A 27,681-nucleotide genomic window follows, 5' to 3' on the forward strand; every position below is an offset into this window, starting at 1 on the left:
ACGTCCTGAAGCAAGTCTCAGGGCCACAAAGAGGCACAATAGCAACGCGGACACCATGAGAGGGGAACTCTAGGCCGGGGAAATGAGACTTGTCTCCAGCTTCTGGGCAGGAGGAGTGAGAAGAAGCAAAGTCAGCCCCTGGAGGCCTGGGGAAGAGGGGGCTGGAATGCCAAAATCAAGCAGTGGCATGTGCTTGAGGGAAAGGGTTAAAAGGAAGGGTTGCAGAGCACCACGAATGAATGAGGATTCATCTTAATGACGCGTCCAGGATGGAGAGGGTGACAAATCCGTTATTTTAGAGTGCCAGGAGACAGAGCAGACAGAATTCAAGCAAATACCCAAAGGCCATCGGCTGCTCAGATCGGAACATGTTTTCAACGCACTTGGTGAGTAAATAAAGGTGCCTGGGAAAACAAGCTAAGTGAAAAGGTGGAGTGAGGAAATTGGCAATTTGACAATAGGGATCTCTCGAATCACCTGAAAACCAAAGGAGACTCCTAATGAAAACAGAAGGAAGATGAGGCCACATCCAAGAGATGTACAAGTGGGTGGGGCAAAACCAGGCCGGCCGGCAGCCCAGGAGCCACTGAGCCTGTGCGGCACACAAGAGCATGAGGCGGCCGCCTGCAGGTGCTTTACAAGCAGGAGACCCAGAGCACGCGGACGACGATGCTGGAAAGCTCTTCACCTCGGTGGATCAGAGCCCTCTGCCCCAGTACTAACAAAGCAACAAGGAGCCCCCGACCCAACCAGACCAGGTCAGAAGGAACCTTTCCTTGCTGGCTGTACCCACGGAGACTTAGGCGTAGAGATGGGCGATGACGGTGACCCGGAGGATGACCCCCTGGCAAGGTCAGGCACCGAAGGAACGGCCTCTTCCAGAAAAGTCTGAATGGTGTCGCCTGGCCGGGGATGCTTCCCCTGCCTGGTCAACTGCTCAGCCGCGTCCACCTTGTCTTGAGGCAAGCACAGCCCTCATCCTTCCGGCTTCTGCCAGACCCCACGAACACTGGTGAGGAAAAGGAGGCGGCTTCTTCTTGCTCCTGTGGCTCGGCGCAAGAGCGGCCTGGGCAAGCCAGCGGCCTGCGCTCCAGCCGGTGGTTCTGTGAGCTTGCTGTGCAACTCGGGGCTTGCACGCCGCTCCTCCTGGCCCCCTCCAGCCTGACTGACATGGCAGCTCTTGGCTTTCCCTGCGCTCTTTATTCAATGCTGAGCACATTTCCCCCTATTTTCACAACATCACGAACTGCAAAAGGCCAGGGAGGGGAGGGGAGGGGAGGGGAGGGGAGGAGGGGGAAAGCTACAGGGAGGGGAGGGAGGAGGGGGCAACATGTTCCCCCCTTCTTCATATTCTGTAGGGGATCCATTTACTTTGGGATTGATAAATTCCACAAACTCCCCTCCCCCCATTGCTTGGACAAACCAAACGCTGTCCTTTGCAAATTAAAAAAATGCCTGTTGTGAATCAGCACCATGTACATTGATGGTGCTATATAAATAAATAATAATAATAATAATAGATGCAGGTCAGCAAGATGCCAGTTTGGGAGACGTTCATACCTGTGGATGTCTCTGGACAGAAGCCGGTCCCCTCCCACCTCTTCCAGGAAATGTCTGCACTTTTTGAAAACACTGCTTAAAAATCAAACAATTTACATTAGAAAGGCACCTGCACAAATCACATTACTGCACTTTCAAGCAGACCTGGTTCACGGTACTTTGGTGCTGGAAGTAGAAAGCCCAATGGGGCAGCCCCTCCCAGACTAAAAGCAAGTGAACAAATTAAACACTTACCCTTTAATTGCATCCAAAATCTGTCAAAAAAGATGGACACCTCACTCCACTCCGTGACAAGGGTTTTGGGAAAGCACCGGCTAGCCTTAATGGCAGCTGTTCCAGAAGAACGCCCTTTTCTGGACTTGGCTGGCCCTCCCCCAAACAGGCAGGCCCCTTGGGTTGCTGGCTGCTTCTAGCCCCCACCCATGCTGCATTCCACAACTTTCTGGCCTCCTCTTGTACTCGAGGGGATTTCGGATCCAGGGCTGCAAGAGGGCCGCCCACCCCCTAAAATGGTGCCCAGCAGCCTCTTCGCTTTCAGCACTGGGGCGATTCCAGATTCTGCAATAGGCCCCTTGGAGAGACATTCCTCGACTTAAAAGTCCAGCGAAGCCCCAGCTGCTCATGTTTGCCCAACTCTCCCCCCCACAGTGGGCGGTTTCCAAAAGACGCCTTCCAACGGCGCCCAAGAGCAAGGCGGGAAGCCAGCAAGCTGGTCCTCATTTTAGGAGGGAGACTGCATCCACCCGGATCGCGAAATCTGGTTTCGTCAGTGTGCTTCCAGGTCTCTTGACATTTCTGGCTCAGGCACTTGGTAAATTCCGAGTTTGGAACACTCCACTTCTCAAGCAATGGCGTTAATTCCAGTGCTGCCCCCCCCAAAAAAAAATTCAGGTGGCAAAGCACCACCTTTCTGGGAGCACGCGGGCGGGCCTGAGCACCAGCACCCCTTCCCTCCCCCCGAGCACAAGAGGAGGCCGCCCTGCCCTCCTCCGGGGTTTTCGCTGCCCCAGAGCTGCCTGCCCCGTCTCGCCCCCGCCCAACACCCCCCCCCCCCGGTGCTCCTTCCGGAGGAGAGAAGGGGGCACATGCATTCACACACACCCGGGGACAGCAGCAGAGACAAGAGCTTTGGCTCATTTTTTTAATGTATCACAATGAGCAGGAAACATACTTGATGAAATATTTTCAAAGGAGTATATTCAATTACCATCTACAATCAACTTAACTATGACAACAAAGTGTTTTGTGACAAAAATCTGGTTTTTTTTTTAGAGTTCCGTGTGGTTTGGTTTTGTCCGTCTCCAATGTATTTTGGTACAGTTCGAGATCAGCATCATTACAGTAACAAAAAAGCTAACAAGACCTTTACATTATAGAAAAACACCAAGAACATCATTTTTGGTTTCACTTGCTCTAGTCTTTGTACATTGCAAAGGCTGCTCATATATCCCTCTTCTTCACCTCAGTTATGCTTTCTGTTTTATCCAGACTTGCCGCTCCCCCCTCACCCCCAAGTCAGACAGACGAAAAATAGTCCAAAACTTTGTGTTTCACAGTGGGCAGGAATTTCAGCGCCATCAAACTAGCCAGGCGACTCTCAGGAGTTCTGCTTCTCTTTCAGAGGGCCCCAATCTGCCACCCCGCCCCCACCCCCCCGCGTTGTGCCGGCTTGCCCAGGGGCCTTGCTACACCTGCCTGCCTGCCTGCCTGGAGTGGCTTCCGTTGGGGTCGCCGCCTGCATCACGCCGCTGGTCCAGAGTGCTCTGGGCCGTGGAAACCACCCTCTGCTCATGAGTGCCCTGAAGGCCTCTCCCCATCTCTCTCTCGGCTTGGAGTTGCATCGGCATACAAGGACAACAGAGACTCGGGCAGAAGGCCAGCTCAGCAGGGGCGAGGCAGGGAGGGTTTCAAAACCGGCACAGAGGCCTCACGGTGCCCCCCCCCCGGCACCCCGCACAGCTTGGGAGGCGGCTTAGCCCAACCCCTCCTCTCACATGGAGGCTTCTGTGGAGCTCAACTGCCAGGCCACGAGGCCCAACACGGCGGGAGGCATGGGTCCTCAGGAATTCCAGGAAAGGGGGCGGAGGAGGGGGAGTGAAGAGGGGAAGAAGGGGAGGGAGGGAGGGAGGGAGGGAGGGGGCCGAAGAAGCTGCTCTGCCTTTGTGGGGTGCAGGCACCTTCCATCTGAGACTGCACATGCACACGCAGGGGGATAGGTCAGGCAATGCACAGAAACACCACTGGCAGGCGGGCGCCAGGAGGGGGGAATCTGTGCCTGTACTTAAGTGATGGGGGGGAGGAGAGGGGAAGGGGGGGGACAAACAGAATGACTTCAAAGCAGACCACCAAACCCGACAGGTAAAGCTAGTGTTAAACTGGCAACTGATACCACACAGAGAACCAAAAACAAACAAACAAAAAAACCTTCTATATGGTACAGAGTAACATACAACAGTTAAATGGCAATATATATATATCTATATATCTTCCATAGAATTACAAACAAGTTAAAATAATGAAAACCAAAACTGTACAACTTTAAAATTCAAAAAATGTTCATCTCAAGCAAGGGAGAAATACAAGGATCTTTGATAATGGGAAACGGCAACGCTTTGCCCACTGGCGCCCTGCTCTTGACACCTTTTGCTACAACCGGATACTGGCAGTAATATTCAGCGGTGCTCTTTTTAGTACGGCCTACTTAAACAACCCAAGAAGGGGCTAGCATTGTGCATCAGTCTAGATAGAAATGTGTACAACAGTTCGAGGTGGAGTCTTCCATCAAACTAAAGTCAAAAAGGGTGTGAGAAGAAAAGTCCCGGCTGAGGAGAGGGGCGGGAGGTGGGGGGGGGCGGGAGGTGGTCGGTCATTCCTCTCTCAGGACACAGCAGTTCCTTGCAGAATCCCTGGCACCTTACATGGTGGGAGGGGGGGTGGGGGGGTGGGAGCAGCCAGGAGGTGAAAGGGCAGCCCAGCCCAGCCTTCACAGTTGAGGTTCCCTTTTGAAACACAAGGATGACGGGGGTGGGTGGGGTGGAGGGAGGGGGAGATTCCATTCCTGGGACAGGTGGGGTGGGGTGAGTGGGAAGAAGGGATTGCTGACAGTTGGCTGGGACAGGCCAAGGCCACACCTGCTTGCCTCCAAACTCTACATCGTAGCAGCACAAAGTTTTCCTTCCAACGTCCGGACCAGAGAAGATGTCACAAAAGAGGAGCAGAGAGATTCACACCAGACCCCAGCCCTTGGGGGCGGGGGGGGGGGGCACACAGCACTCGCACTGCCTGGCACACAGAGACACGTCTGTGACACACACAAACACATCTTTTGGTTTGTCGAAGCTGCAGGAAGCACTTCTCGGCTTGCCGGAGAAGCACAGAGGACAACCTACGTGCTTTAGTCGTTTATGAGTTCCTTTATTTAAACTGAGTCTTGTGGCTGAAATCAGAAACAAATCCTCAAGTCAAAAGAAGAATCCTTTTTGCTCATTCTGCACCAGTGGTGAAAAGGGGTTGTCTTTGGATTTTATTTAAAGCATGAATTTCTTTTTGAGGAAACAAAACAAAAATAGAAAAACAAACCTGCCACCCGCCACCCGCCACGTAACAAAAAGTCCTTGGAAAACGAACAAGTGCACCCTAATCATTACCCAAAGAGGAAACAGAGGCCGACACTTCCAAAATGGAGCCTTCAAAACATTTACAAAATGAGGAAAGGAAGCCAAAAGAAGAAGAAGAAGAAGAAGAAGAAGAAGAAGAAGAAGAAGAAGAAGAAGAAGAAGAAGAAGAAGAAGAAGAAGAAGAAGAAGAAGAAAGAGTTAAGTGCACAAGGGTAACAGACATGTATACACCTTAAAAAGTTTTGAACCCCCAACAAAAATATTCTGCAAGGGATCCTACTGACCCCCTTTGAAACCCTTTGAATTTTTTTCTTTAGTTTTTATAAAATAATTCTGCAACCACCCTCTAAGAAATGAAGGCAGTGACCGTAAGTGGAAGATTACAGGATGGAGAAGGGAATCAGGGCACAAGGGGGTGGGCGGGGGGAGAGCTTCAGCGAATCCATGGGGCTGTAATCTACCTGGCTAGGAATGAACAAGACAACATCCAATGAGAAGCTGCCAGCTGACCATACAAAAGCTAAATGTACACAAAAGGAGGGGAGGGGAGGGGAGGGGAGGGGAGGGGAGGGGGGTTTCTTTTAAATCTACCATTACTGCTTCAGTTCATTTCCAATGCAACAATCTACTCAACACCAAAAATGGTCATATCTATCATAAATACAGAAAGTCAGTTGTTTAAAACTTATTTTTAAGCTCCAAGTCCTTAACACTCTTTGCGTTGATGTTTTTTCTCCTTTCCTTTTCTGAAAAGTGGGAGTGCTGAACTTTTCCCATTGAAATTGCCTTCAGCAGAAAAGCTACCCTTAAAATTCCCAGAAAGCTTAACTCAGTTCACATTGTTTGTCTCTTGAACACTTTCTGCCCTTTTTTAAATTAACAAAAAAATTCCTTTTCTTGGAAAAAAAATCAAAACCAAAAAAGAAATTATATATATATATATATTTATATAAAACAATGATTCCGAAAACTGAACAAAGTGTGAGCGATTGACCTGAGAATAAAAAGACGTTACACTTCTTCCTTCCTTCCTTTTTTTTCCTTTTAGCAAGCCATTGGTATCTGAATGCTAAGACAGCAAGAAATGTAAAACCGTAGCAAGGTGGTCCTGCTTTCCCATACAGTCATGCCGGCCTCTGCTGTGCTCTCAAGGGGGCGGTGGGGCGGTGGGGGGCATTATTGAGGGGGGGCTGGAGCTCCACAGACAGACAGACAGACGGACGGACAGGCAGACGGACGCTGGAGAGAGGCGCCTTTGAGATCCACACAGTGTCCCTCTCAACGGCCAAAATGCAAAAAGAAAGCCATGGAAAATCTGCCGGCATCAGTATATGGGAAAACAACCCACACTTCTCTCTTCTTTTTTCTTTTTCTTTTTTGGTTAGAAGCTTTGGAATTGCAGTTAGTCTATTTTTGAAATGGGTTTGTTAATTTTTTTAAAATTCTTTTTTTTTATTATTATTTTTTAATTGTTCATCTTCAAAGCTTACAATCTAAAGGTGTCCATTTCTATGCTCGCGAGGAGACCACCGCTGTCCTTGGGGCAGCTCGGCTCCTCAGGCCTCTGCGCCGGGCTCACCGGTCCCTCGGACTTTTGGCTAAGATCCGAGTCAGACTCCTCCAAATAGTCATCTGTTGGCATCGAGGGCTGAACCCCTGAGGTGCTGCACGAACTTGAGGTAACCGTTGAAGATGAGGAGAGAGGAGGAGGAGGAGGAGGAGGAGGAGGAGGAGGCGGTGGCGGCGGAGGCGGAGGCGGCTTCTTCCCTGGGGGAGTCCCCTGGGGGCCCGCGTGAGGCCAAGACTTCCTGGAGGCGTGGGGGGAGGCTGCAGACGGGGGCGAGGGGCTGTCATTTGAGTGAGCGGCAGGCTGCGAGGTAGATGCGGTGCTCGGGTCGGGGAGGCAGGCGGAGTGAGGTAATCGAGTGGGGTGCTCTTTGGCGTTTCTTGCTGCTCTTGGGATTGTTCGATGTTTGTGCGCGGCGGACTCGAGGTGCTGCCGGAGGGCTTCTTCCCCGCACACCGTGCTCTCGCACGCCACACACTGGTACGAGCCGCTGCCGCTGCCGCCGGCGGGCACGTGAAGCACCATCTCTTGCAGATTCACCACAGGCTGGCCAAAGCCGCAGAGGGACTTCAGGTGGTCGCTGGCCGCCTCCTGGCTGCTGAAGCCTGCCTGGCACGTCCGGCAGACCAGCCGGCACTGCGCCTTTGGGACAATGAAGGGGTCGCAGAGGGAGTCCACAGCACTCCTGCCGTCTGCTTCGGGCTCTTCGCGGGGTTTGGGCAGGTGGGGGGGCACCACGTGGGGTGCCGTTTTCTGCTCTTCCTGTTTGGGGGATTCTTTGGCAGGATCTTTTTCTGGGGTAGCAGCCCCCGAGGGGACTGGGGTTTGGCTTCCTTTGGGCTGCAGCTGTTGCTGCTGCTGCTGCTGCAACAATTTCTGCTGCTGCTGCGCTTGTCGCTGCTGCTGTTGCTGCTGCTGTTGCTGCTGCTGCTGCTGCTGCTGCTGTTGCTGCTGCTGCTGCTGCTGCTGCAAGGCTTCCTGCAGGCTCTGTTGATATTGCTGGTACTGCTGCAACAGGGAGCCAGGGGACAAGCCCAGCAGGGCTTGCGACAGTGCCGGACTGTAGGGAAACAGCCCTTCCATGCCGTACATGGGCTGAAGGTACCCGCTCTGCAAGGCCCCTGGGATCTGAGGGGCATAGTAGGGGGAAAAGCCAGGGACGAAGTAGGGGAGGAACTGGCTCGTCAACAAAGCCGTGGGGTCCGAATTCAGAGCCGCCTGCAGTGCCTGGAGCTGCGAGGCCTCCACAGAGTACTCCAGGGCAGGCAGGCTGGCCGAGAGGGCCGAGGGGGCCTCTGCTTTGTCCTTCTTGGGGGCCGGCAGGGCGTCGCCTTTGCCCTTGGCCCCCCTCTCCTTCTCTTTCAGCTTCTCGCTGTCCTTGTCCTTCCGAGGCGGGGGCGGGGGCTGCGGGGGGACGGGGGCCACGGTGGCTTGTGCTGGGCTAGGGGAGCTCAGGGAGGCCGACGAAGGCTGCTTATTTGGTAATCCAGAGGTGGGGAGGCCAGGCGAGGGGATGCTTGTGCCGGGGAGGCCCATCAGGCTGGGCTTTGGAGACGTTAAAGCTGGAAAGGAAAGAGAAGGGAGAAGGCGTCACGTGGGGGGATCAGAGCCCAGCCCGGGCCTCAGCCAGGCAATGGAGCTGAAGGGCCCTGGGAAGGGCAAAGGGCCCTCGCCTGCCTCAGGATGGGGGGGGGGCAGGCCCGGGGGGGGGACGACAATGGCAACGTGGCGGCGACAGCGGCGGAGGAGACGGAAAGCTCTCCCCTCCACCCCTGCCCTCACGGGGAAGCCGGGCTCCAGTTCCTGCCCTCTGCCACTCAGGACCTAGCAGAAGCCACTTGGAGGGAAGAGGCGGCGGCGGCAGCACGCAGAGCCTCCTGGGCCAGAGCGAGGGGACGTGATGTCCCCCGGTGGGGATGCTGGGGCTGGGGGACGTCAGGGGATTTGGCAGGCACTGAGAGAACGCCAAGCCAGCATCTGAGACCACCCAGCCCAGAGAAAGGCCAAACGCTCCCAGGCGGTGGGGGCTGTGATGCCGGGATGTGTGACCATGGACACAGGCTTCATGCGGCTCATGAAGGGCCTGGCGGGGGACAATCCGGTCCCCCCCACACACATACACACACCCCACAGCCCCGTTCTGCAGCCCTGTCCGGAAAGGCTGCCTAGGAGCCAGCAAGTGAGGCTGGCTAAAGATGGGCAGCGCCGGGAGCGGAGGGGCTGGTCCATCAGCGAGGGCCAGGTGGGGGGCTGGCTGGAGCTCTGCAGGCTGCCCCTCCCACACCAGCCAGACCCATCCTGGCCTAACGAGCCTGGGTCAGAGCTCTCCCCCACCTCACGATCATTCCATGAGAGAAGGGCTGGGGGGCTGGCCTAAGACCGTTGGCTGCCGGAGGCGGAGCAGCCGCAGCCGCCCACCTCCAGGCGCACAGGGTGCAGAGCCAGGCGCGCCACGCAAGCACGGGAGGCAAAAGCCCCCACAGGCGCCTTTCCTCGTCTCTAGCAGTACAAATCGCATATGAACCAACTGAGCAGGTAGCGATCTGCCGCCCTTCCAAGCCTGCTGCTGCCGCCTTGCGGTGGGGCCGGCCCCAGGTGGAGCAGCGGCACCCCTCAGCAGAGACTCTCCTGCCGTCCGAGTCCCAACGAGGCCGGCTGCCACTGAGGGCCTTGGAGCTGCCCGCCAAGGGCCTGTCCCCCTTCCTCCAGTTGGCTCAGAGGAGCCAACCACGAACAGGGTCTGGTGGGGTGGGGGATGCCTGCCCGCTGCCCCCTCGCTGCTCAGCCACACGGAAGGAAAGGGGACGGAAGCTGCTCACCTGTGTTGGAGGGCGTGTAGCCAGGCAGGGACGGGCTGTTGAGGCCCGGCAGCAGGACGGGAGGGATGCCCTGGAGGGAGGCTGGGTAGGCGGCCGGGAGGTTCAGCGCCTGCAGCGGGGGGCCATCGAACACGCCTTGCTGCTGAGCCGCCAGGCCGAGGACCTCGTTGGCCTTCTTGATCCGGTCCAGCTCCTGCTGCGCCATCAGCTGGCGGACTGTGGCCGGGTCAAAGTACTCCTTCTCCTTGTCCAGCTGGCTTCCGATGGTGTCCTTCACTTTGGAGATGTGCTGCTGGGAGAAGATGTGGTCCCGTACCGACAGGCGGGCGCTGTACTTGACGCCGCACAAGGCGCACTCCGTCTTGGGCCCCTCGTAGCTCGCTTGGTTGATGCCGAAGTGCTTGGCCATGCTCAGCTTGGACTTCTTCTCCTTGGCCCGAGCGTTCTGGAACCAGACCTGAACCACCCGCTTGGGCAGCCCAATGTCGTTGCCCAGGACTTCGCACTCCAGCATGGTGGGCGTCCGGTAGTCGTTGAAGCAGGACTTCAAGACCTTCAGCTGCAGGTTGGTCATCTGCGTGCGGAAGCGCTTCTGCCCGGGCCGATCGCCGCCCTCTCCGGACTTGCCCGTGGAGCCGCTGGTGCCGGGGCTGGGCGAACACGGGTCCGCCAGGCTGGAAGTCTCGCTGTAGTCCACGGTCCCCTCGTTGTCGTACTCCTTGCTGTAGAAGCTGGGGGCCGGGCTGACCAGCCCCGAAGAGAGCCGGTCTTCGTACTCGGCCATGGCCATCATGGCAGCCTTGGTCAGGCCCTCGCCGGCCCCCAAGGAGCACTTGGCTTCCGAGGCGAGCCCCATGGCACTGTCGTTGTCCGCGTTGCCCTCGTCGCCGGTGGTGGTGTCCGTGAGGGCCGTGTTGACGGAGGAGCAGTCGTCGTTGTCCAGCTTGGCTTGGTCAAAGCTCAGGTGGACGGAGGCCATGGAGGGGCTCTCGCCGTAATCCTCGAGCCCCTCGACTTTGATGGAGGACGGGCTCAGCAGGGCCCGTGGGGAGAGCTCGAGCGACTTGCTCGCCGGCGAGAGGGGGACGCCCTGGCTGTCGCTGCTGCTGCTGGGGGGAGGCAGGTGGGAAAAGCCGGCCCCGTCAAAGAGGTCCCCCTTCACCTGGAGCCCCCCGTCGCAATCCAGAAGCATGGCCGACAAGGTCAGGTTGTACCCTGCCCGCTTGGCTTCGTGCCAGTGCCGGGACCGGATGTGCGCTTCCAGGGCCGTCTTGGCTTTGAAGAGGGCCCGGCAGAACGGGCAGCGCCGGTGGGCCTGGGCGGGCCCCACCGCCCTGAACTGCCCCTTCCGCTCCCGGGCCCGAGTGTTCTGGAACCACACCTGCACCACGCGCTTCTTCAAGCCCACCTCGTGAGCGATGTGGTCGAGCATCTTCCGGGTGGGGTTGGAGTCCAGCAGGTATTTCTGGTACAGCACTTCCAGCTGCTCCGGAGTGATGGTGGTCCGGAGGCGCTTGTCCCGCTGGGGCTCCTCTCCGCCCGTGCTGCTGTCGTTCTCCCCAGGGCTGGCGCTGGCCTTCTCCTCCAGCTTCCGCTTCAGGGTGCTCATGGTGGACGTTGGGGTGGAGGGCGAAGTGGCCGAGCTCATGGGCAGCTGGGGGAGCGCCCCGGACAGCAGCTGGCTGGCCAGCAAGGGGTTGCTGGGGTCAAAGAGCATGAAGGGCATCTCAAGCGTCCTGTCCAGGAACTGGGGGTGGATGAACTGGTTCTGGGCACTCAAGAAGTGGAGCTGCTGATGCTCCTGCCAGTGCTCAAAGGAGGGAAAGGCCAGCTTGCACTGGTCACACTGGTACGGGATGAGCTGCGGAGGCAGGCTGGCCAGCTGCTGGGGGGTGGAGGTGTGGAGGGGCTTGAGGGTCAGGTGAGAGAGCTGGGAGGGGGGAGCAGGGCTCGACCGGGGCAGGGCGCACGGCAGGGGCTCGACCGGCGGCGTAGGGGGGGAGGCGGCCTTTGGGTGCACGGAGCCGGTCTTTGGCTCTCCCAGGTCCGGCGGCAGTGCCGCCGCTGCCGCCTCTGGCTTTGGTTGCGCCTGCTTCTCGGGAGTTTGGTTTTGCTGCGTGCCTGGAGGCTCAGGTTGCTTTGGTTTCTCGTCTGCAGCTTCTGCTCTAGAGCTGTAGGCGCAGGAGGAGGAGGAGTCGCCGTCCGCCTCGGCCACAGCGCCGTGTGGCAGGAAAGCGGAGGCGGAGCAGGCGGCTGCATTGGCAGAAGATGGGGGGGTGCCGTGGGCCTGGGAAGGCATCGGGGTGCTGCAGGAGGAGCTGGTGGGGGTCAGGAGCTCAGCGGCATCCATGGAGTCCTCGTTCTGGCTGTCCTCCTGCCCCTCTTCGTCCTCATCCTTGTAGCACAGCTTCTTCTGGTGCTTGATCAGGTCAAAGATGCGCTGGAAGACAAGGCTGCACTTCTTGCACTGGTAGTTCAGGTTGCTCGTCCGGATGTACCTGTCGTTCGTCAGCTCCCGCCGCTCCCCGTCTTTGCCGTCGCCCTGGTTCTCGTAATTCTTCCTGGCCTTCTGCCGGGCGTTCTGGAACCAGACCACGATCACGCGGGTCGGGAGGTTGAGCAAATTGGAGAGCTGCTCGAACTCGTCATCCTTCGGGTAGGCGTTGGCGTCGAAGAAGTCCTGCAGGACCCGGAGCTGGTAGTCGGTGAAGCGCGTCCTGGAGGACCGCTTGCTCCCCCAGTACTCGTGCTTCTGAGGCTCCGGCGAGGCCGGGCGGGAGTCCACCTTCAGGTCCTCCAGGCTGGTGATGGGGGGGTTGCTGAAATTGTACGGAGAGTCCTTGTTGCGCTGGCGCTCCTTGAAGAGCGTGTTCCGGAACCAGTGCTTGATCACCTTCTGGGGCAGGCCGGACTTGTCCGCCATCTCCTTGATCTGCTCCTCGCTTGGGGAATTGTTGATGTCGAAATACTGCCTCAGGACCCGCAGCTGGTCGTCGGTGATCCGCGTGCGCGGCCTCTTGTTCTGCTGCTGCTGCTGCTGCTGCTGCTGCTGCTGCTGGAGGAGGAGGCCTGGGTTGAGCTGGTGCTGGTACAGCTGGGCCAGGTCCGCGGGCAGAGTGTCCGCGGGGCCGAGCTGGGCCGGGAGCTGGGCGGGCAGGCTCTGCAGGGGCAGGCTCTGCATCATCAGAGGAGAGAAGATGGGCAGCTCCATGGGCATGGAGAGCTGGGCCAGGGGCAGCGAGGGCTGGGCGGGCGCCAGCGTGGAGGAGGGAGAGGAGATGAGGGGCGGGGCCGGGGGGGCGGCAATGGCGGGAGCGGAGGCGGCGGGCTGCTGGGGGGAGGCGGCGGGCAGGGGCGGGGGCGGGGGCGGCGGGGGCTCTGGCGTCTGGGGCCGCAGCGGGTAGAGCTTGTCGTAGTGCTCGCGGTATTGCTTGGCAAAGCTTTCCAGCCGCTGGAAGGGGAAGTAGTGCTGGTGAACGTGCTCCTGGTGGCTCTTCAGGATGAGGACGTTGGAGAAGAACTTGCCGCACGCCTCGCATTCCAGCTTCTCCGGGCTCTCGCCCTGCTCCGCCTTCCCGGCCTTCTTCTGCACCTTCTGCTTGTTCTCGTTGTACTGGATGACCAGCTCAAAGCCAAAGTTTTCCAGCAAGGCTTTCGTGGCGTTCCCACGGGCGTCGGACGCAATCCGGGGAGGGAGCAGAGACGGCTCTGCAGGGCCTGCCGCCGCCGCCGCCGCCGCTGCCGCCGCCTCGGGCTTGTCTCTGGGCTTCAGCGGGTCAGGCAAGGGCTCTCTCGAGGCGGAGCTGCCCTCCAGCTTCTCCAAGCTCTCCCGCTCCCTCTGCGCCTCCTTCTCCTTCCCCGTGGATTTGCTCCTCTTGTCCGGATGCTGGCCCTGCTGGAGGAGGATGCAGTGGGGCTGGGGCAGCTGCCCGTGAGGCAGCGGCGCCGGGGGCGCCTGCTGCAGGAGCTGCGGGTGGCTCGGCTGGGGGAGCTGCACCTTCAAGTCGTCCAGCAGGCTGGGGCCCGTCCCCGTCAGCGTCAGGGTGCCGCTGGTCACAGGCAAGCTCACTTCGGGGTTCAGCTGGAACTCGGCGCTGGGAATATAGAACGGGAAGAGGAGCTGCTGCTGCTGCTGCTGCTGCTGCAGCTGGAGGAGGGTCTCTGTGGTCATCGGGAAGTGAGGCAGGAGAGCGGGGTTGAAGAGCTGCGACTGCAGCAGGGCCGCTTGCTGCTGCAGCTCTTGCTGCAGCTGGGCCTGCACTTGGGCCTGAGCCTGCGCCAGGGTGTGGGCTGCTGCCTGCTGCTGCTGCTGCTGCTGCTGCTGCTGCTGCTGCCGGGAGGCAATCATGTCGGCCAGTTTCTTACGGTTGACCTCTTTGGGCTCAGAGGGGCTTGAGGTGGCCACAGGGCTGGCACTGGTACTGATGGGGATGTTGAGAGGAGGGATCCCGGTGCCCTCGCAGGAGACCTGGCTGAGCAGGCTGGGGACCGGGGCTGTGCTGGCAGCGCTTGTGTTGGTCATGACAAAGGAGGCGGCAGAGGCGGAGGCGGAGGCGGAGGCGGAGGCAGTGGCGGCAGCACTCACAGGACTGGGTGTGGAGGAGCAGCCCAGGGAGACAGTGCTGCCGCTGCCGCCGCTGCCGCTGCCGCCCCCTCCACCGCCGCTGCCGCCCACCGCCTCCAGCTTGGCTGCCCGTGCCTTGGTCTGGTGCAGGACGGAGCGCATGTGGATCTCCAGGGTGGAGCTCTGGCTGTAGGCCACGCTGCAGGTGCCGCACTTGAAAGGCTTGTTGTCGGGGCTGCTGGTGGGCTCCGGCTGGCCCGTGGTGGACTCCTGGAGGGCTCGTTTCAGCTTGTGCAGGTGGGAAACCGAATTGTAGTGGACCAAAAGGATGTTCTTCTGCGTGAAGGACTCCTTGCAGACGGTGCACTTGTACGGGCGCGACGGGTCCAGGAACTTCTCCATGGTGAAGTTGGGGCCCTTGCGGAAGGGCAGCGCCCGCTTGGGCTCCGGGCCCGAGTCCTCCTGCACGGACCCGGAGTCGCTCCCAACGGGGCTCTGCTTGTCCTCCGGGTCACTCTCCTCCTCTTTGTCTTCCTCGACAAGGAGGGTGTGGTCTTCGGCCAGCGAGGGGTCCCCCATGGCTAAGAGGTCTCCGTTGACCAGGAGCCCCCCGTAGAGCTGCTGGATGTCAGCTTCGCTCAGCTCCAGGTGGCTCGTCTCCAGGTGCTTCTTGAGGGCTTGGAAGGTGCGGAAACTGCGCTGGCAAAGGCAGCACATGGTGGCGGCCCGGATGACGTGGTACTGGGAGTGCAGCTGGAGCTTCTCGATGGTTTTGAAGGCCAGGCTGCACTGATTGCACCGGTATTTGTAGACGTGCCGGTCGGAGACAGGCAACTGGGGCCGCTTCGTGTGTGCCTCGTTGAAATGGGCCTGGAGGGCAGTGGAGCTTTTGAAGCCCTGGCTGCAGCCCTTCTTCCAGCAGAGAAAGCCGGCGTCCTCTCTGGCAGAGGCCTGGTCCGGTGGAGCAGCCTTCGCCTCTCCCCCGCGCTCCAGGTTCTCCGCAGACAGCAGCCCTTTCCCCAAGTCCTCCGAGAACCCTGCGGAGAGGGAGCCAAAGAGGAGGAGGTGAGACTGGCTGCCACCCAGGGCCCCCCGCTCAGGCGAATCCAGGACCTGTCCGTCATCGCCTGCTATTTTCATTCGGAGCTGCCCTCCTGCCCCTTTGGAGCCCTCCCTGGGACCTTCTCAGATGCCTCCAGGACGAGGGACGCCTGAGAAATCACCAAGGACTTTGGATTTCGAGGAATCCAACGTGGGGACCAACTTTTTCCAAGTCATGACGATTCTGCAGACTTATGGATCTTTCTGTTTTTTAAAACTTTCCAGAACTGTACACAAATTTAGTTGTACAAAAATACAAATACACTAATATATATGGCATTTTTAAAAACAAGGACATTTTACACATCCCTGATCTCCCTTTCAGCCTCTGCTGTGTGTAGCCATCTTTTTCTGCCTGCTCATTGATTGTACGCTGAGCTAAGAAAAATGTGGGAAATGTTACATGCGGGCAGAAGTTCTGTCATCTGTGGCAGACTTCTCCAAAGGAGGGGAAATCCAAATCCATCCATGAGTGGACGGTGGAGCAAAAGGCTCCTGGCCATCCGCGAAAGAGACGGAACCCATTCCACAAAATCTGCACACCCCTCCCTGGGTCAAGACCTCTGTCCTTCCGGCCGGCCGGCCGGCCGGCTCTCCACTCCCTCACTGCTCCCCCCTCCCCTCAGGGAGGAATGCCCCCCCTCCTTCATGCCTGCATCGGTCTCAGGCCTGAGGCTGCCTGAGCCTCTCTCAGGCCGCCGTCACCCTTATGGCGAACGTGCTGTGAGTATTGGGCCCCCTTCACGCTTCCCGGTCGCTGGGCCGGCTTCCTGGCTTTGCTTCAACTGCCCTCTTTAATGAGGGGTTAAAAACAGTCACAATACGGAATATTGTGATAGGTCAGCCATGTTGCTATTCCATTTGTAAAAGGACTGTGATCAGGAGGGGGGAGAGAACAGAAGGACTGAGGGAGAGTAAGCAAAGGCATTTCAGGCTACTCCATCTTGTGGAGGCAAACATGTCCCCGGTTGTTTGTTGGAGACAAGAGTGCGTGAAGCCACCCCGACCCGGATCAGGCCCCAAGTGGTCACAGCTCCCCAGTCACTGGAGACCACGGAAAGTGTCTCTCACACTCCACAGCTCCCACGTGGACCACAGGCCTGGGACAGGCTCTGTGTAAATGCTGACCAGTTGCTTCATGGCCCCTCAACAACCAAGGGGCCGCGCTCCTGAGAACGGCTGTGCCGTGGCGGAACAGCAGTTGCTCAAGGGCCCCGTGGCGAGCGGCCACCCCCAAGCCCCCGTGGGTGGCGAGTAAATACTCTTCCTACGCACCCTCAAAGCAAACGCAGGCCCAGGCTAGGTTTTGGGCCCCCTAAAAGTGACGTCTCACCCACCCACCCCCGCCCCCTGCCCCCTGCCCCAGAGGGCAGTGCAGAATCGCAAGAACTTGCCATGGGACCATTCTAGACTGGGAACCCTGGAGAAAATCTGCCTGAAAGAGACTGACCAGGCTGTTTGGCTGGTTGATCAGTGCTGGCATTCCCATCTCGATCTGGTGTTGAAGCTGGGATAAACATACTGCTAGGCATCATCACCTCTGGCGTGGTCACCTGTGGATGCCCAGGAGAGAAGAGGGAGGGAGACAGCCACGTCTGTGAAACCATTTGTTAGGGGGAGAACTTTTCAGCATCAGCAGAATGCAGTGTGTGTGTGTGTGTGTGTGTGCGTGCGAGAGAGTGTCTTTAGCCCCCTCCACAGACAAGGCTCAAATCAGTCAAGCATGTTTCTGCACTGACACTGTAGACATAATCAGGGGCATGTGCTCTTACAGAAAAAATATTATTAATATTTCCCCTTTATGCTCAATTCAGACTCTGATCATTGACCCCTTGTGCAAGCCTGTCGTTGAAAGGCCCGTCGTAAGGCGGCCCTCCATGAAACAGCATCTCAGAAAGCACACGCCAGCCTTGAGCCCTGTCCAAAGGAGCGGCCAGCCAAAGGAAGGCCAAAGCAAGGAGAGAGCTGACAAGGGGTCGGAGGGGGGGAGAGGCAGGAGGGACAGCGGGGCATGCTGGAAAGGCGAAGAAGGAGCCTCAGTGGCAGGAAAAGCAGCAGCAGCAGCAGCAGCTCCCCTGCCCCCCACCCCCCCACACACTGGAGCTCTAAGAACAAACAGCCTCTCTGGAGAGCCCAGGCCGGAGGTCAATGTGGAGGACACCCAGGCACCCCGAACCCTTTGTCATAGCTAAAAAGAATAATCAGAGAGCTCGCCCCCCCCACCGCCACTGGAATCTAAATCAGGCGGCCATGCAAAGGTCATCAAGCCCTCTTGGAAACATTGGCCTCGCAGCCAAAGAGAGTCAGATTCAATGCCGGAACAGCCCTGGCCGCTTCCCAAAGGACACGCATCTGCACCAGAGCCGTGGCGCCCCTTGCCAGCTGCAAGAGACCCCGAAGCGCCGTGGCGGCACCTCAGCTGAGCCTTCCCCGGCTTCTCACGGCACGTGGAGCCAGCAGCGTCATTTCTCCAACGCTCACAGTGAGCTGAAGCGGCAGCAGACGTTCAAGCAGACAGCCATGTTGGAAAGGCAACACAGGCAGCCATTTTGCTGCCAGAGGAAAGCTCACTAAGAGAAGAAGGGCTCAGAACGCTGAAGCAATGAAAAAATCAAACCCAGTGTCCGGAAATCATCATCATCATCATCATCAGAAGTAGTAGTGGTAGTAGTAGTAGTAGTAGTATCCCGTTTCCTCCCCCCCCCCAATGCTGGGACTCAAGGCAGCTTTACAAAATTAAAACATAGACAATTAAAATAAATAAATACAAATATACAAAAGTTAAAAATATAATTAAATCATCTATAGTACTAAAACATTTAAAAGATTAAAAAGCAAATGATAAATAATTTGTTTAAAATCCAGCACATTAACAGACATCCAGACTATTCCTGAAAGGCCTGCCAGAACAGAAAAAGGGAGTCCCAGAGCCCCGGGGCAGCCACCGAGAAGGCCCTCTGCCACGTTCCCACCAGGCATGCCTGGGATGGTGGACGGTGGGGGAGGGGTTCCTGCCTAAAAGAATTTCGGCTAGAGAAGTTTCCGAACCTGGCCCTGCGCAGGCGCAGAGCCCATATGTGTGATGCACAGACACCACGAAGAAGAACAAGACCGGGAGACGGTGGAGCTGCCGTAACAGGGGAGTTGTGTGCTGCCTGTAACCAGCCCTGGTCATCAGTCTGGCTGCAGCTCTTTGGACCGGCTGAAGTTTCCAAACACTCTTCAAAGGCAGCCCCACATAGAGCGGGTTACAGGCATCCACTCGGGATGTAACTAAGGCATGTGTCACCGTGGCCAGGTCCGACATCTCCAGGGACGGGCGCACCTGGCGCACCAGCTTTAACTGTGCAAATGCACTGCTGGCCACCGCTGAAACCTGGGCTTCCAGGCTCAGGGCTGAATCCAGAAGCAGGCCCAAGCTGCGGACCTGCGTCTTCACGGGGAGCATAACCCCATCCAGCACAAGCTGAATCCCTACTCCTGCCTTTCAACTACGCTATAGGAATTACTATAAAAGGGTATTTAAGAAAAATCATCTTAAAAAGTAGGCGGAGCAATGCCCCTGACCATGCCTGTGTTGGCTGTGCGGCCTGCTTCTCGCTGCGCCCAGCCCCAAACGGGTATCGCAGAGCTGGGAAAGGGCTACTCCAGCCATCCAGGGGCATCCAGAGAGCACCTCCGCCAAGAGGAGAGGCTCAAACACTCGGGCCTGTTGAGTCTAGGGGGCGAATGATGGCTGATTGGGTCACAGGACAGAGGTTAATCCAACTACCAATGGTGCCGAGACATATTTTTTCCTCCAGATACTTGAAATGTGGGTCATCCACTAAAACTAACTGACAATACTGTAGGTTGAGAATTGACAAACAGAAGCATTTTTTTATCCATTGCACACGTATCTTAGGGAATTCAAGACGCTGTGACAGCTGAGAGCTGCGGAGGACTTTAAAAAAAGAAGAAGCTTTAAACCAATTCATGGAAGGCTTGTCCAAGGTGCCAGGCCTGTCTGTCCATGGAAGCTCCACATTCACAGGCAGAACTCATCTGAAAAGCAGCAGACGGTGCGGAGAACGGGGGTGGAGGTGGGGTCTGTGTCCCCCCCCCTTCTCTACTTGTGAGTTTCCGCAAACACTCAGCTGGTGGAAGCTGCTGGAAACAGAATGCGGGCGAGAGGAAGTGGGCAGTTTCCTGCATGCAAAATCCCATTCTTGTGTTACTTTCTGAAACACGGGCGCAAACACACGCAGACAAAGAAGCGAGAATGAAAGCCACCGAGGACATGGAAACCCCCATCTGCCTGAGGCCCCAGGTGGGGCGGGTTCCTTTGGGAGAGGCTGGTTGATGTGTTCGGGTCCCTGCTTGGCCTGAGGCAGGAAGTGCACAGCCAGGAGGCCACAGAGAGGCAGGCTGCAGTCTCCAAGGCACCACAGCACTTCCCATTGCCTGCCGCTACAGACCACTTGGGCGGCGTTTCTGGAATTTTACCTTTCGGAAGAAGGAAACACGCTCTAACCCTTCTCCACCCGTTTTCCTGTTCAAGTACAGTGACCCTGCAGGTGGAACCCCGCTGCCCCGGTTCCTGTACGTTTCCATTGCAAGCGTTGTGTCTGTGGCCACATTGGGCCTTGGCCGCCACTGAACGGCACCCTCAGGCTCCACTGCGGGAGGGCGCTGGCCACCAATGCCCACAGGCAAACGCCCAACAGCAGCAAAAGCACGCGGAGGCCTGGCGCCCCCGCCTTGGAAAGGGTGCTCGGTGCAGAGGCCACTCAGGAAGGAGCCTGTCCTGCCTTCAGGTGGGGACGGAGCTAGGAACTTCCCAACCCGCCCCTCCCCAGCTCTGCCGTAGGTTTCATGGCACTAACGTCTCCGTCCCCCCACCGAGAGAAGAGGCTTTGGGCAGTTTCCAGGGTGGGGAAATGACGGAAGTGGCAGGCATTCAGGCAGGCAGGCGGGCGGGCATAAACAAATGCCCCACTTGGTACCTTGGTACCAGAGCACTTTCTCTGCCTCTACAGAAATTATGAAAACAATTCAAGAGAAAGTAAAAAAAGAAAAAGAAAAAAGGCCCAGTGGAGTAGACAAAGAACAATATTATCTAACCTCTGAATTGCACATTATGATAGCAAAGCATGGTCTTTTCCCAGAAATCCAGCAAGGTAGCCATCCCCACTAACAGATCCAGTACGATGGATCCGTAATTGTTTTCATACACTTTAATTAGAAAAACTCAGATGGCTACGAATAATAATGGAAAGAGAGGCTTTTGCACTTGAAAGGTTGAAGTCAATCAAGTGTGAATGACGGCAAAACCAAAGAGAGAGAGAGAGAGAGAGAGAGACACCAATTCATCAGGCGTCTGTTGTCTTGCCACGTCTTTAATCATAATTCCTGATTGGGATTCAAGAAGGCAGTAAGCAGCGATTCTTTGTCTGCCTTCACCTTCCGTCAATTAACTCTCCCTGAAATATAATCATCAAGCTCACGTGCTTCTCTGCATCTCAATTTGCTGCTGCTGTTGCTGCTGCTGCAAGCCCTCCCTCCCTCCGGTGTGCTTAACTCATCCCCTTTCTCTCCTGGCATCTTCCTGCGCGCTGCAAGACGGATAGAGGCGGCAGCAGGAGAGGGGCAGGGGCAGCGCCAGAGCCCAGGGAGACCCCAGCCGAACGGCCACTGTCCGGCTGCTGTCCGTTCAGCTCCCTCAAGGGCATGCTGCTCCCCCAAAAGAAATCAAGGGATTCGCACCCGGGGGACTGGGGTGTGGACTGAGAGGCAAGCCATCGGAATGGCTGCATGCAAGGGCTTTCATCATGCCCCCCTCCCCCCCGCTCCCCCGGATGCTGCAGGCGAAGCCACTGGGCTGCTCCTGAGCCTGGGCAGGCTTCAGGCTGCAGGGGCAGCTCCGTCTCCTTTGAGTGCCCCCCTTCCACCAATGGGATCCTGGTACCAAAGAATGGAAGAATTCCGAGGCCAGGAATGGCTCGGAGTGGGGGGTTCCCACCCTAGGACGCGGACTGAAGCACACAGCTCTTCCACACACACACACACACACACACACTCCTGGGAGGAGGAGGAGGGGAGGAGGACACCCCGCCATCTTTCTCATTTCAGCAGTATAATTCAGGGCAGGTCATTTTTCAGGGAGTCATTTTGCTGCTGCTGCTGCTGTTGTTGAACAACCCCCTCCCCTCCCCTCCCCTCCCCTCCCCATAGAGCTGAAACCTAATTGGCCCAAAATGAAATCTCTAGCAAGAGTCTGAGGAGGCACATTAACATCTCCTCTGTCCGTGCAGGGGGGTGGGGAGGAGGGGGGAGATGAGGTTCCAGAGCCAGACAAAGGAGGCGATTTCCATGACAAAGCCCGAGAGGGAGAGCGGGGCAGGCAGGCAGGCAGGCAGGCAGGCAGGCGCGCGTTGCGTGCGTGTGCGTGTGCGCGTGCGCGTGCGCGGGAGAGAAGAGCTTCATTAGGCGCAGAGAGGCAAAGCGATGGCACCTTACCAAGGTCACTTCTAATTTAGACCACCTAATTGGCAAACAGGGCTCCAAATGGCTATCATCTCACAGGGCTCAGAATTAATGAAGGCCGATTATTTTCATTACCTTCATCCGAGATGGGGAATGAAACGGGGGGTAGCGGTGGGGGGAAGGCGAGGGAGGGAGGGAAAAGAGAAAGGCTGAATGACAGTAGGAGGGAGGGGGCAACCAGGAGAGGGGGGGAGGCCGGTGGGGGAGGCGTGGGAAGCAGCACCTCGCCTGCAACCAAGGAGCCGGAGAAGAAGGAGCAGGGTGTGTGTGTGTGTGTGTGTGTGTGTGGGGAGAACAGGGCCCGGCAGCCGGGGCTCCTCTGCCCTCCTCCTTGGACCAAAAGCAAAGCAACACGGTCCTGCCGGCAGTGAAGCGGCCCAAAGCGAGCCCAAAGCGGGGAGGGGGCTCGGAGCCACGCCAGGAGGAGCCTTTGGCCTGCGCAGCCCCCCCCCCGCCTGCCCACCTGCACTTGGGGAGAGGAGCAGGCGCCCGGCCACAGCAAGGCCCCCCACTCAGCCACCCCGTGGGTAGAGCAACAGCCCAGGATCCTGGCTGTTCCCAGCAGGCCTCACGGGGAATGGGGTCCTCGGGCTATTGTTGATCAGGAAAGGAAAGGGGGGGCTGTGGGACACACAGATACGAGGCGCAGGGTATAAGCAAGCAGCCGTTGCTATAGCAACAGCCCTATGAAACATAGCAGGCTCCTGAAAGGCCTGCCGTGAGCAGAAAGGCCTCCTCCTCCTCCTCCTCCTCCTCCCCACCCGCAGCCTCAGAAAGGCCCTGGCTGGTGTGTGGGGGTGTGGGTGTGGATGGGTGGGTGTTTCCTAGGGGCTCCACCGGGAACTGCCCTCCCGCCCACCGGCCTTGGCCTTCCTCTCACCAGTATCTCAGGGCAGGCTGGTTTAAGGAGAGCAAAGCAGACAAGCGCTCCATGAAGCAGCTGGCCTGAAGGCCAGAAGACGTTTTCGAGCAACAGCCCTAGAAGCAAAGCACAGAAAGGGGAACGAGAGTGCCGGAGACGGAGGGCGCAAGAGTTGGGGGGCTGGGTGGGTGGAGAAGCAGGGATCTACTGGGTGGGGCAAAGTGTTGGAAAGCCAGGGCTGGACATGGAGCCACCAGGCGCGCATGAGGAGGGGCGGCCCACGGCTTCAATGGCCAGAGAGGAGAAGGAGTTTTGCAGCAGCATTCTGGATGGCGGCGGGCCATGGGCCCCCCAGGGAACATAGCACCGGGTCAAGGTCAGAGACGCTCAAAGCGGGGACCAACGAACCCCAGTAAAAAGGACCTGAAGAGAAGGGTCAAAATTGTCCAAAGGAGAAACTGTATGATTTGGCAACAGACTATGGGGACGCTCATTTGCAGGACGTGCAGAAAAAACAAGAGGACAACACAAATTTAGCTTGTGGGATTCGCTGCCCCAAGATGTGGTGACAGCCACCAGCTGAGGCCGCTTTCAAGAGGGCTCAGACCAATGCCTGGAGGAGAAGCCTATCAACAGCTTTCAGGCAGGGGAGCTAAGCCTCCATGCTCAGGGGCAGTCTGCCTCTGGAATGCCAGATCTGGGGGCAGAGGAAGGCAGCAGGAGCCTTCAGGTCCTCCCAGACCACCACTGTTCTCCGTTTCCTACGGCTGGCAGAAGTTAGTTATTGCCCCAGTCTGCCTCTCATGCATTTCAGCAGCTACTGGCACCTCTTGGCATACAGGCAGGAGTGCTGAACATGGGCAGTTCATGGAGGGGAGGAGCAGTTATCGCAGGTGGAAACGGAAGCCTCCTCCTCCTCCTCCTCCTCCTCCTGCTGCGGTGGAGAGCAGGGACTCACCGTCAAGATGAGCTTCTCGACGCAGTCCGGAGACACACTGTGGAGATGCGTCAGGTGCAGCTGCAGGTGGATCTTGTTGCTCAGCATGTCCTGGCAGAGGGGGCACCGGAGCATGGGCTGGACGGAATGCTGGGTCATGGCATGGACCCGCAGCCGGTTCACGTCTGTGTTACTGTACTTGCAGTACGGGCACTGATACACCTGCAGGGCAAGGAGAAACCACAGGCTTTGGTGCCCTCGAGGCCTTGATGCAGCCAGACCGTAGAAGGGGCGCCTTCCTCCAGCCCCTCGCAACACCTAGCCCGCTCCTCTAGGAACAGGCTCTCCGCTTCGTGGTCAGTTGTGCGTCCCACCATTTGACAGGGAGCTACCTCAAAGGCCCAAGTGGACTGAAAAGCAGACCAGATGGTTTTAAGAGTACAACGTGAGTGAGCCATGGCTACACACGAGCAAGTGGCAGCCACTGCGGTGTCTCACCTGCTCCAGCTTAGTCTCATCTGATGTTTTTGGCCATTTGGTGACAGGCGACTCTGAGCTTCTTGGAAATGAAAGACGTTTGGAGGATGCAGGGGTCTCAGAAAGCTCCTTCTCAGCCTGGGTAGCTTGTGCTGCAACAAAGGGGAAAGACACAACTATGTGTGAGCAGCGTGTGAGAAGCCGGCTCTGGGAGGGCTTATGTGGAAGACAGACATAAACGTGGAAGACAGACATAAATGGATCCCCCAGAGAGGAGAAGATCTCAGATTCTGGACTGCCCCTTGGGTCACTGCCATCACTCCACCCAAACATTTGTTGAACCCTCCCTCTGAACTAGCTTTCTTTGCCTTCCATGATGCCATCACATAGCCAAATCTGATTGGTTGCATGGCACTGCTGTTACTAAGACGGGCAATTTGGGAGGGAAAATGAGGCTGAAGCTGCAGCCAATTGGGGCTGTAAAGAGGGTCACAATGGAGCCACTGTCTGTGGGAGGCCGCAATAGATGCTGGTTGGTGCCCTTTCTCTGCAGGGCCCCTGAAAAAAGGGCGCCCCCCCCAGCACACCAAAAGGGCCATGCTTTGTTTAGAGAAGGAAAAATGTTGCAAACCACACCATCTCTCTCTCATACACCCACGGCTCAGTTCTATGGACCACGTTCTTTCCACGCAGCCCATATACCCAGCCTTCAGCAAGCAAGAGTGTACTTCATTTGGGGGTGAACCCAGATGAGTGAGACATTGTAAACTTCTGCTCTCAGGACAGCCCTGCTGCCTATGGCATTGTGCTTCGGAAGTAATTCCAGGAAAAGGACACAGGTGGAAAACATGCAAAATTGGGACACGGCACAGATGTCGTAAGCGGCCCCGGTCAACCAAAGGCAAACCCAGGCAGGGCTCTCTCAGAGCCAGGGGCTCTCCGCCCCCCCCCCCCCAAGGTCAGTCACATCATCCAGCTCACGTTGCATCACATCCCCCACGGTAGTTTAGAGGTGGGGATGCAGCTTTATGCTCAGATGCCAGGAGGACCTCCCAGACCTTCAGAAACGGGGAGGGAGGCAGAACGAACTGCAGAGAAGGTTCCAGGAAGTGGCGGTTCTTCCCAGAATGCCTACTTTGTGACCTCTGAACTCTGTACCCTGGAGCACATAAATTTGTAGGGCATCTATTATTTAAAAACTACAAGGACAAGCATATTATGCACAGCCCCCACCGGAACGCACACATTCAGAACAGTACTTTAATCTGTCTCGAATCGACTTCAAACCCATTTCACCCTTAATGGGAGTTATTCATTTTCACTTGGAAGGTAATATATGACAGCTGGATATTTAACATGATGGATTGGCTGCCGATTAACTAGGGCGGTTTAACGCTCGCGGCTTGTTCTCCCCCATCTCCCCCCTCCACTCATCCCCCTTAAAGATGCAAGGAGGCTTGCGGGGGGGGGGCGTGTTCAAAAATCACAAAAGAGGGCCCTGCATGAGGCGAAAGGATAGGAGGAATAACCAGGCCTGACTCCCAGCGGTAGTCCGCAGATCGCCTCCACCCAGGAGAATGGGACACCCGGCCGGGAGAAGGGAGCTGGGGCTCTCGCACAGCTCTGCTGACGTTTTATCCCTCGCCCCACAAACAGGCTCACTTACCATTTTGCCAAGGAGGCCGCAGGGGCAGGGCAGGCAAGGAGCATAAAGTGGGATCGGGGGAGTGGCATGCACTCAGACTTAGCGGCAGTGGGGTCAAGAGAGGAGGGGCGTCTGCCGAAGGCTTCCTGGAAAAGTTGAGTTTTGAGGAGGCCTTTGAAGGATGTGAGAAGCAGCACAGTAAGTTAACACCCTGGGAGGCAGTTCCAGGCAGAAGGGGCAGCCAGGGAGAAGGAGGGGAGCCCTTTACAGAAAAAGAGCGTGCCAGCCCTGGAAGGATGGGCGAGGGCCAGGAGCACGTGTCGAGCGGAGGGAGGCACCAGGACCAAAGAATGGAGAAATGAAAGCAGGGGCAAGGAGCTGGCGCTGGGCCCAAAGCAGAGAGGGGGCGGCCTGGGGGTTTAAGGAGCGGGGCGGGTGGGTCATGTGGTGAGACCCACCATGAGAGTGGCGAACCATTCTGGCATCCGGTGAGGGGACAAGGAGGAGAAGGCTGCCCTAAACAAGATCACCGGTTCTTGCCGAGGGGCCAGAGAGGACCGGGGGCATTTTTGCAATGTTGTCGAGGGAGAAGAGACATGACAGAGAGGAGGCCAGAGGTGGGTGGTGACATTGCCAATGGATATGGAGAACATGCGAGGAGGAGGAGAAGGAGGCTTGGGAGGTTAGAGCAGTTTAGCTTCGCACGTATGGAGAAGGAGGCAGCCACAAAGCCTTCAAACAGAAGTATCAGGCGGGCGACTAGACAGAGGGATGTGGGCAGAGGGAGAGAGGGAGGGAGAGAGGGGGGGGCTGTTATCCACCTGCAGGGGGTGCTGAAAGTGATGGGAGTTTATGACGGCCAGTGAGCATCACAGAGTGCCAAAGACGGATCCCCCACGGAGGGGGAAGGCAAAGAATAGCTTCTTGCCCTGTGGGAAATGGAAATACTGGAGGGTGATGGGACTGGTAGGATGAGGCAGACTCTGGAAACCAAGAGCAGGATAGGAGACAAGCAGAGGCGGCGATCAAGCGCCCCAAAGGGGACAGAGTGGATGAGGAGGAAGAGGAGGAGGTTTTAAGCCACAAATAGCCTCAATCTGTGCAGAAATCTCAAGAGTCACCAGTAATAAATTGAAGAAGTCAGAGGTATGTACGTAAGGAGGGAGAAGGACTGGCTGCATTCGGATGCCATGGTAGCCCAGGATGGGTTAACAAGCTACACACAGTCGCTTATTTTTTAAATAGCCAATGAACTACCACCACATGAACGGGCTAATAAGCTACTGTGAGCAGCTTATTAAGCTTCTGTATGTAATTTGACTCTCTCACACACACACACCCCTGCCCTGCTGCAGTCCTGCCGCCCGAACAGAGGCTGTTTCACCTCTAAAACGCTGGAAGTTTGCAATCAGGAAGCACCTGATCCAACATCAAAACCCCACAAGACCAGTCACCATGGAACAAAAATCCTGAATGCACCAAAAAGGGGGTGATGGCTATAAAACCTTGGGGCTTTGCAGGATCCAGGCAACACTTCACACACAGCCTCTCCGAATCAGGAGGCCCCCAACCCCGCAAGGAGACCCTGCGCAATTATACCTGGAGGAAGGAAAATCCCAGGTGCAGCAAAAAGGGGGTGGGGCACTAATAAACCTTTGAAACTTTGCAAGATCAGAACCAAACTTCATACACAGTCTCCCCTAGTGGGGACGCACCTGATCCACCTTCAAAATCCTGCGCAGTTACCCCCAGGAAGGGAAAACCAAATAGGGAGTGGCACAAATAAACCTTTGGAAAGCAAGCAAAAACAAAGAAAACAGCCAAAATTTGCAATTCCCCCATAGCCTGAAGTGCACAGTTGTGCAGGTATGAATTCACGCAAATTTGCATTTGCACAAATTCGTACTTTGTGCAATTTCACTGGGTGAAATTGTGCAGGGTTTTGAAGGCAGATCCCCACTAGAGGAGGTTGTGCATGAGGTCTGGTCCTAATCCTGTAAAGCTTCA

General features: G+C 57.1%; 1 protein-coding gene across 2 annotated transcripts in view; it reads right to left on the reverse strand.

Moving 5' to 3' along the window:
- Positions 1 to 4,550: 4,550 nt before the first annotated feature.
- Positions 4,551 to 27,681, reverse strand: part of ZFHX3 (zinc finger homeobox 3) — a 94,673-nt gene continuing 71,542 nt past the window's right edge. For both annotated transcript variants that reach the window (XM_063141448.1, XM_063141447.1), the window contains 5 exons: positions 24,051 to 24,181; positions 23,574 to 23,774; positions 16,679 to 16,781; positions 9,564 to 15,164; positions 4,551 to 8,306 (listed from right to left, as the gene is read on the reverse strand). In XM_063141448.1, coding sequence (XP_062997518.1) covers positions 6,664 to 8,306; positions 9,564 to 15,164; positions 16,679 to 16,781; positions 23,574 to 23,774; positions 24,051 to 24,181 — 7,679 coding nt within the window. In that variant the 3' untranslated portion in view covers positions 4,551 to 6,663. The remainder of the gene's footprint in view (positions 8,307 to 9,563; positions 15,165 to 16,678; positions 16,782 to 23,573; positions 23,775 to 24,050; positions 24,182 to 27,681) is intronic.

Source organism: Elgaria multicarinata, chromosome 14 (assembly GCF_023053635.1).
Source record: "Elgaria multicarinata webbii isolate HBS135686 ecotype San Diego chromosome 14, rElgMul1.1.pri, whole genome shotgun sequence".
NCBI lineage: Eukaryota > Metazoa > Chordata > Lepidosauria > Squamata > Anguidae > Elgaria > Elgaria multicarinata.